Source organism: Hordeum vulgare, chromosome 6H (assembly GCF_904849725.1).
Source record: "Hordeum vulgare subsp. vulgare chromosome 6H, MorexV3_pseudomolecules_assembly, whole genome shotgun sequence".
NCBI lineage: Eukaryota > Viridiplantae > Streptophyta > Magnoliopsida > Poales > Poaceae > Hordeum > Hordeum vulgare.
The window spans coordinates 529016344-529026561 of NC_058523.1; the positions used below are offsets into that span (position 1 = coordinate 529016344).

The 10218-nt window shown below is 47.2% G+C and overlaps 1 protein-coding gene across 1 annotated transcript; it reads left to right on the plus strand.

The window, feature by feature from the left end:
• The first annotated feature begins 5721 nt into the window (after positions 1-5721).
• On the plus strand, positions 5722-7220 carry LOC123406052. Its single transcript, XM_045099550.1, has 3 exons — positions 5722-5747; positions 5901-5993; positions 6457-7220. Exons 1-3 carry the CDS (start codon positions 5726-5728, stop codon positions 7002-7004), a joined length of 663 nt encoding a protein of 220 aa, XP_044955485.1. The 5' UTR covers positions 5722-5725; the 3' UTR covers positions 7005-7220.
• Positions 7221-10218: the final 2998 nt, after the last annotated feature.

The window sequence follows — 10218 nt, forward strand, 5'->3', positions numbered from 1 at the left end:
TTGGAGACCTCGACACTTGCCCGGAGCTTTACACCACAATGATTGAGCTCCGAGACACCACCAAGCGTCTAGGATGCCAAAGCATTCCCGAAGAACAATCTCTAGAGTACTAAGTACCAAAGGGTAATAAGCTACTCAACTTCTCACTTCCACGTATCATCGTGGAGAACTCAAACCGATGCAACTAATGCAATGACAAGAACACACGAAGTGGTCAAGTCCCTCATACTCAAATCCCTCCACAACAACAAAAGCTATGGAGAAATACTCGCGGAATAACAAGGAGCTCACAAAGAACTCCAAGATCTAGATCTAAGGGGTTCCCCTCACATAGAGGAGAAAGTGATTGGTGGAGATGTGGATCTAGATTTCCTCTCTGTTTTCCCACAAGAACTAGCAAGAATCATTGGAGGGATTGAGAGTTAGAAAGCTCTAAGAAGGTCAACAATGGGGGAAGAACACGAGCTCAACGGATAGATAAGACCAAGGGGGAATAAGACCCCCTTTATATAGTGGGGGAAGGAATCAGACCGTTACCCCCACTTACAGCCCGCGCACAACAGTACTACCGCTGGCGAGGAGCGGTACTACCGCTGCCTCTAGCGGTACTACCGCTAGCGAGGAGCAGTACTACTGATGGAGAGGAGCGGTACTACCGCTGCCCCTAGCAATACTACCGCTCGCGAGGAGCAGTACTACCGCTAGGCCACGGTAGTAAAGTTATTACTGTCGGGCCTACCACCGCTTGGAAAAGTATTCACAAAAAGTCCGACAAAGTACAACCGCTCAGAGAGAGGTACTACCGTCCCGAAGCGGTACTACCGCCCACCCGGAGCGGTACTACCGCTAGGGAGGGGTACTACCGCTTGGCACAAGCGGTACTACTGCTCGCCACTGAAACAACCATAACTTTCGCATACGAGCTCCGAATCGAGCAAACCCAAGCTTGTTGGATTCAGGACGACAATAGCTATCCAAACAGCGAACGAAGAACCGGCAAAAACTCCAACATCGAAAAAATCATAGTATATGCATATGGACTACGTCTTTTATGAACTCGAGCTTGTCATGAAGATGACCATAAGCTCTAAAACTCACAAAGAGAAACACCAAACAAGAACCAAGAAGTATGATGCAAGGATGCAAATGGTTTGAGCTCTCAACGAACGATACGATCGAGCTACTCACTTGAGAACCCCCTTGACAGTACGGCAATCTATCCTAAAACAGAAAACCTATCAAGGGCAAACCTATACCTTGCACCTCGTCCTCTTGAGCTAGATGACGATGATCTTGGCTTCCTCAAGATGGACCACCTTTCTTGATTACGTTGGCTTGATGAAGACTAGTTGATTGCTCCCCCATACACACTATGGGCGAGCCTCTCTTCAGCATATCTTCACAAGTCCATTGCCACCACAATGGACGGCAAGCTTCAAGCATGATATCTTCGTGCTGATCCACTTGAAGTTGCACACCGCAATCTTGATGACGATCACCACTTGACGTCATCCTTCATGGGTTGTATGAGACCTTCCTCTAGACACAAGCCCATGGAAACACACCTAACCCCACATAGAACTCTCACAAAGACCATGGGTTAGTACACAAACACGTAATGGACAATGCCGACGATACCATGGGATCACTTGAGCCCTCTCGGTACATCTTGTACGCTTTGTGTGTTGATCATCTTGATTTACTCTTGGTCTGACGATCTTGATCAACCTTGTGTCTCTATGACCATTCTTTGGATAATACCTTGAATACGACCTTGGTCATCATATAAACTCCTTGAACCCAACAAATGGACTTCAAGAAGTGCCTATGGACAAATCCTATAAATATAACTTAAGGCAACCATTAGTCCATAGGAATGGTCATCAATTACCAAAACCACATATGGAGAAAATATGCTCTAACAAGGAGGACAAGTGCCCTGATCACTCGTCGGAGGAGGAGGACGAGTGCCCTGATCACTTGTCGGAGGAGGAGGACGAGTGCCCTGATCAGTCGCCGGAGGAGGAGGCGGAGTGCCCTGATCACTTGCTGGAGGAGGAGGATAAGTTCCCTGATCACTCGCCGGAGGAGGAGGAGGAGGAGGAGGCAGAGTGCCCTGATCACTCGCCGGAGGAGGAGGAGGAGGAGGAGGGGGAGGAGGAGGAGGAGTGCCCTGACTCACCGGAGGCGTCCAGTTTGGAAGCTTGATGTACTCCTTTTGCCATAGACATGTACTCCTCACGGCATGAACCAGCTTATTCTCCCCTTCACCTGTGGGGTGGTCAAGCTCGAGCTCCTCAAATCCCTCCATTACTTCATCCACCATCACAACAGCAAAGCCATGTGGAATCGGAAGGCGGTGAAAAGTTCCGTTGGGTTGAGGAGGTGGAACATAGCCGATATCAACCTTGAAAGTGAGGTTCTGGCATTTCGTCATAAGCTCGCAATGTTGAGCCTCTGTGATAGTACCCATGGGGTAACTAGGAGCTGTGAAGTCAGTCTGAACGAGCTCCGTTGAAGCCATGCTGCTTCTCCGCTGAGATGGCGGGGTAGCTTGTGGGGTAGCTCGCTGTCTCTCGAGTTCCTCTAGCTTTTGTAGTCTTGCATTGATCTTCTGCATGTCGCTCAACCCCGCTTTCGTCTTTCTCTCTCGGCTTCTATAACTGCCTGCGTCGGGAAACCCAACCTTCCACGGAACGGAGCCTTGTGTCCCTCGTGTTTGTCCAGGGTGCTCAGCATTCCCTAGGGCCTCAGTCGGCTCGTCCTTCTCTCTGTCGGGAATGAACGTCCCTTCTTGCACTGCGGTGATACACTTCTAAATCTTGTTGATGGGTATTGCAAGTTGCTCGTTCGTCCAATGGCACTTCACTATTTCAGGGTCCAAAGTTCCCCCAACCCCGAAGAACCAAGTCCTTGAACGGTCTGGCCAGTTCAATGTCTGTGGTTCGACCCCTTTAGTAGTCAGGTCATTCTCAGCTTTGTCCCACAACGTATGGGCTTTGAGGTAGTCACCTGACCCCGTGTGATGGTGATGTTGCTTCTTTGCAGCATTGTTCTTGTTTGTCTCTGATATTTTCTTACTCTTGTCCGATGTCTTGTAGGCCACAAATGCGGTTGAGTGATCTCTCATCTTCTCAAATCGGCCGATGAATTCTGGAGTCTTCCCTTTGTCGACAAACTTTGATTTCAACTATTTCTTCCACCTCCTGAGTAGATCTGACATCTTCTTAAGAGCAGACGCCTTGACCAGTGTCTCTATAACTGGCTTATTAGGATCCTCCTATGGCGATAGGGTGAAATTTGCCTTCAGCGTGGTCCAAAGATCATCTTTCTGCCTATCGGTGACATAATCACCTTCAGGGACGTCGTCGCCCTTAGGCTTATTCCATTGCTTGATGCTGATCAGGATGTTGTCCCTAACAATAGCTCCGCACTGAGCAAAAAATGCGGCCTTGGTCCGCTAGGGTAGAATCAGTAGGCCACTATCCACGAGTGATGTGATCGTGAACTTTTCATCCTTGCGCAACCTTCTCTTCGGGCCTCGTCTCGTAACCGAAGTTTTGCTCGATCCGAACTTTGCAACAGCTCCCTCCTCGTTCGGTCACCGGAGCCGTCATCATGGTCCCCTTCTTCCTCCGGCATTCGGTCATCATAGCCATCATGATCATGTCGTTCCTCCTCCATTGTTCGATCACCGAAGTCGTCATCCTCTCCTTCCAGACCATCGGTGTCATTGAGATAAAAAGAGATCTCAACTCCATCGCGGATTATCTCACCCAACAACTGTTCTTCTTCCAAGTTTCTTGGATCCATAGTTTCTGCAAATATTGCAACATGGCAATTAATATACAAACATGAATGTCCGACATCTGGACCACCTCTCTCATGTATGTCAAACAACAAGCTCCTCTTCCTCCACACCTATTTTTCCCTCTCAATAGCGTTCTCTGACATCGAGTTCCACAAGCACCCGAAGCCGCCGCCGCACGGCATGGTCGCCGGCGTCGCTCCCGGCGACCCTCTGCTCGACCCCTTTCCCCCGTTCGAATCGCACGTCGTAGTAGAACCTTCGGGCGCCTTTTGTTTCGTCGTTAGCGAGCTCCTACAACACGCACACGACACACTCGAGCAGCACCGCCACGGGCCTCGCCGCCGGCGTCCAATCCGTCGGTCCCCGGCCACACCGCATGTAACTCATGATGCGCGGCTTCGCGATTGTCCGTTCCCATCCGACGCCGCTCCCTTTTGGTCGTCGGAACCCACTCCCGTGAGGTCTCCGCCTGTCTGGAAGGTCACCGCTGGCTCGCCACCGTTATTCGTGGAGCACCACAGCCGATCTGTCAGCAACGGCTTAGATTAGATGTAGAGATTGCTGACGTGGTGGGCTGTCAGGATAGATCAAACTCATACAGGGCTGCGCCCTCTCTGTACTAACGCACAAACAGCCCAGCTGGTTCCACCCTTGCGCTGTATCCGATCGATCACGCCTTTTTGTTTTGCACAAATCCCCTCCGAATGTTGCACCTATATTGTAACTCAAGCTTCTTGCCAGCATCCTATGTGAACGATCTGTCCTGCTATAGTTGGATCCTCTAGTTGTTCATTCAACCAGGTAGCTTTTATGGTTTGGTTAAATTTGCATGAATAGAATCTGTTTTTATTACTAATTGGTCTGATTTGTGGATATATTTAATCTGTCAAGGATGTGTTCTGATTTGTAAGTTCTATTAACCTGGTTGGGTTTAAACTAATTCTTTTTTATTTTTGGTCGCGGGTGGGGGGTTGCACTCATTCTAGGTTGATGAAACTCTTGCATCTTGCCATGAATACCTTGTGGATAGCACCAAGAACCCTGTGATTTATTTGCCAGTACTTGTGTAAATGTGGATATGAATTACAGTCTTGTATCTTTATAAAACTGTTTCCTGTAATCAAATTTATTTAGTTCCCTGAAGCCTTTATTCAATTGCACTTTCAGGTCGCTGTTGAACATGATGGGCGATGATTTGCTCATGTGAGTTTTAGTCATAATCCTTACCTTTCTTACTATGGTATTATTAATGCATTAATCAGGACTTAATACTGTTTTATATTTGAATAGGTTTGACAATGACCTATCCGGGGCTGATACCGGAGATGCTTCGTCCTGGGTGAATGAACGTCATAATGATTGTACGTGTAAAAAGCCATTTATAGTTTGATCAGTTATTTGGTGCTATTGTTATTGCTTAAAAATATTCCGACCTTTGCTGATTGTTTGTTTACTGCTGTAAATGCAACTCCGGCACATGAGAACGTATCTTTTGTTGTTTCCATGGTGCATCAAAATGTTCTCTACATTTGTTTGATTTCTGTTTGATAACGATGCAGGTATAAATGATTCCAAGCAGCTGTTTCAGACTGCAGAAGATCATGTACCAGTTTTTTATGAACTTGGTATGTTCAAACTATTCTATAGTTTTGAGTATGAATCTGTTTCTGAATCCGAAATTATTGTCTTAGGACTGACATTTTCCAAGTTCTAAATTATCTCACTCAAGTAAATTTCTGTACTGGCTGTCTCCAACTCTTGCTGGATTAAACAGAGTTTCTGATTGATAATGATGCGTATCTTTTGTTGTTTCTATGGTGCATCAAAATATTTTCTACATTTCTTTGATTTCTGTTTGATAACGATGCAGGTGAAAATGATTCCAAGCAGCTGTCTCAGAGTGCAGAAGGGCATATGCCAGTTTTTGATGAACTTGGTATGTTCAAACTCTTCTGTAGTTTGAGTATGGATCTGTTTCTGAATATAAAATTATTGTCTTAGGTCTGACATTTTCCAAGTTTTAGATTATCTTACTCGAGTAAGTTTCTGTACTGGCTGATAATGTTTTTTTTTTTTTGCGGGGTTGCAGATGAAAATGATCTGATGAGACAGTTATTCACTGAGAATCCCCAGGAGCTGGCTTGTTATGCCAAGAATCATGTACCTATGTATGATTACCATGGTATGTATAAACTCTTTAGTTTGAGGATGGATCTGGTTCTGAAATCATTGTCTTAGGTCGACACTATCCAAGTATTATACATTACTCTTTTCTGAAAGAAAATGAGCGACTGATATATATTTACATAGTTAAAAGGAACAAAAGACAAGCACTTTCTACATTAATGCTGATCTCTAACAATGAAAAACGAGTTAAACTAAACATTCCAATCTACCAAAGTTATAGGTCCTAGAGCTTTGTCTCTACTTGGCTTTAAACAATAACCTTAGATGTCATCTAATGTGGTCAAAATTACATCATTCTTGAGATATTACCTCAGAGTGTCCTCCAGAAAAAACATATTGTCCAGGAAACTCACTGACATTGTTGCTTCTTTGTAATAAAATAGTTTTATACTATTGGTAGCAGTTTTCTGTTGGTACCTTTTTGACAGCTCTTTTATTGCAAACTCATTTCCTGGCAGATTATGGTCCTGATCGGCTCCGCAAAATTCAATTTACATTGGCTCACTCACATCGATACGCAAGACAGGGTTTGGACATGCTAGAGCACGCCGTAATGTTGTTGACCGAGCTTCAGACTTCTATAAAGTCAGACCATGTCTCGAAGGCTCAGCTCGAGGGGATCGTTCAGTGGGCTGAACAGATGGGCGCGTACGCAGAAGTTCTGGACGATTACTGTGATGATGTGCATGAATTTGCGTTATACCTGATCAACTTTGATTTGGATGGGGCAATGTTTGCAAGACATGAGCTGTTGGACGCAGTGGCAGACCAGTTACTAACAGTGGAGAGACAGATGAGAGCGCAGGTAATGGAGGAACTTGGGAACATGAAGCAGAGGCAGCTATGGTACCAGGAGAGCCTTAAGTTTCTTCATCCCGGCTTTCGCAATGTAGAAGCGGAGCAGCAAGTCAACTCTTCAAGTGCGCAATCTGCTGATGACCAAGTGAATGTCCAGGGGAACTCTGGGGAGACTAACGCTGTACTGGAACAGAAGCTTCAGAACTGAACGTGGGTTGGGTGGGGGGTGCTTGCGTTACGCTTTGTTATTGCCTTACTTTTGTTTGGTTGACTCGCTGAAACCACCTCGTGGACTAGACTATAGCATTTTCTGTGTCAACGCTCGACTCTAGTTGATAAACACTCTGATGTGGCAAGCAGTTCGACTCTAGTTGTGCTTGTGTACACTTTGTTATTGCCTTACTTTTGTTTGATTGACTGCCTGAAACCACCTCGTGTCCTCTTGCATAGACTAGCATTTTCTGTGTCAACGCTCGACTCTAGTTGAAAAACAATCTGATGTGGCAAGCAGTTCGTGGATAGGCTGTTCTCTCTTGTCGTATTGATCCCTCTTTTACGGCATCCCGTCCATGACTTTTAATTGTCTGCCTCTGCACATGTCGCGTAGAGGTGGTGGTCATCCACGTTGAGAAGCTTGTCCCTTTCTTGCCTTGAATTAGGCAACTCCATCGAGCGACTCCAAACGTCTGTTTTGTCCGGATTCTGTCCGTTTGGATAGTGCGATGGGGTCGTGTCTGGACCTGTCTTGGGATGCGGTAACCGTGTGCTCAGCGCACGGACGCATTCTTTTGCCTCATCCTGTCTGTCAGGGCCTAAAATGCCCATATTTTCGTATCAAAAAAGTTTGCACATCAACCTAATTGAAATTGTCTTTAAATAAAATAGTTTTACAACCAAATCAAAATTGCTTGAATGAACATAAAATGAATCAATACATGTATTGGTTGTCAATATGATCCCACATGTGTTCAACCAAGTCATTTTGAAGATCCAAATGAGTGTGCCAATCATGCATCTCATGATGGAACTGAACAAATTGTTGAAACGTGACCGGTTCTTGGTGCAGGGGCATAACATTTTTACCTTGATAATCAAATCCTTGGTCGAAGATACTATCATCACGCTCGTCCTCGACGATCATGTTATGCATGATCACACAAGCAATCATCACCTCCCAAAGCTTCCTTTCATCCCATGACAGTGCGGGGTTTCGAATGATACCCCATCGGGGTTGAAGCACACCAAAAGCATGTTCCACATCATTTCTAGCACTTTCTTGCATTTGGGCAAATTTCTTTCTCTTCTCATCTTGGGGGTTCGAGATTGTCTTTACAAAAGTTGACCACTGAGGATATATACCATCAGCTAGATAGTATCCCTTGTTGTATTGGTGGCCGTTGATCTCAAAGTTGACAGGTGGGGAGTGGCCTTCTGCAAGCCTTGCAAAGACCGGAGAACGCTGCATCACGTTGATATCATTGTGAGAACCTGCCATGCTGAAGAAAGAATGCCATATCCAAAGATCCTGCGAAGCCACCGTTTCTAATATGACAGTGCACGCTTTGACATGCCCCTTGTACTGGCCCTGCCAAGCAAATGGACAGTTTTTCCACTCCTAGTGCATACAATCTATGCTGCCAAGCATGCCTGGAAAGCCTCTACCTGCGTTGGTCGCCAACAATCTCTCTGTATCAGCGACAGTTGGTTGCCTCAAATACTCAGGGCCAAACACCTCGATCACAGCCTGACAGAACTTGTACATTGACATCGGACATGTTGTCTCACTCATACGCACATACTCATTCACCAGATCGCCTGGAATTCCATATGCAAGTATGCGGATGGCCGCGGTGCATTTCTGGTAAGAGAAGAATCCTAGCTTGCCAAGGGCATTCGTCTTGCACTCGAAGCATGGGTCATGAGCAACCACTCCCTCTCGGATACGATTGAACACATGCCTTGCCATATGAAAACAACGACATAATTTATCCGGCTTGAAGAGCAGTGTGTTCGCAAAGTAATCGACATAGAGCAGGGCGTGACCTCTCTCCCTGTTGCGGTTCAGGTTGGGAGCACGGCCAGGGAGTGACCCCCTGTACCGAGGAAGCTGCCGTTGAATGTGGTCGTGAACCACCACTGCAGCCACCACAAGATCTTCATCATCCGACGACGAATCGTCCGATGAATAAATGAAGTGGTGGAAGAAAAACTCATCACGACTGTCCATACCTTTGCGGGCAAAGTGTCGAACACCTTGCGGTCGTGGTGGCAAAGAGGTCGCGATGATCACCTCGATGCAGGGGTGGTTGGCGGCTGGCTACTGGCCGCTCTCGAGCACTTGTCGGAAGCTGCCGTGGCCGTGTGGTACGTCGCCCGCGGTCGTATCCACTCTGCCGCCGGCTACTACGGCGACGACCAAACCTCCTCCGATCGACGCCTAAACTACGGCGAAAGCGCGGGCGTGGTGGCGGCCATGTCGAGACGTGGTTTGCTATGGACGACCGGGGCTGAGGTGGTCGAAGAATAGCGGCGGCGCCGTCGACGGGGCGGGGCGGGAGAGGGGGTGGAGGCGTTGGAATTTCTGAGAGTACTTGTGTCCCCGACACGCGAGCCACGGACGGACAAGGGCGTGCGGCGAGCGCGTCCGCGCGATGTCTGTTTCTCCTAAACTCGACGCAAGTTTGAACCAGGGATGGATCGAAAACGGACGAAATCCAGACATTTATCCGTTTGGGTCCGCGCGTTGGACCGCGCTATTCGTCCGTTCTACCTCAAACGGATGCACCCGGACAAAATGGAGTCGCGCGATGGAGTTGGCTTAGGACACGCTTGGATCGTCGGTTTGGAGCTAATACATGTGTATAATTGGTACGGACCACAAATGATCATTTTTATTTTGGATAAAAATCGTACTACGACCGGTATTATACACTTGTAGATTAAATCCGGGTGTATAAATTTACACCTATTCCAAGCGGGGCCTTAGTGCAGGTTGCGGCTGTCTAGGGGTTGTCTCTCGGCGATGCCGCCCTGCCCAGCTGCTCGACAAGCGTCGCGCTCACTCCAAGAGTGCAGATTGAGGAGGGAGCAACAACAATAGAAAAAGGCCCACAGCTGCAAAAATAGAAAAACGTGTCTGGGCCATTGGATCACGGGTGGATGGCACAGATTCTGGGAAAAGGATCTCAACCATTTAATTGACATTTTATGAACGCCCCCCTACTAGCAACTGGCTATAAAACATAATATTTTATCCATTTCCTCTACTGCCAGTAGCGCAACGCCCTCACTCCAGAGTCCGGATTGAGGATTGGCAGTAGCGCAACAGCGCACGAGAGGGCACAACACCACCCGCGGCTATTTAAGCACAGCTCCAATGCCATCCACATCACATCTCCTACCCTTTCCTTTCTGCTCACAGC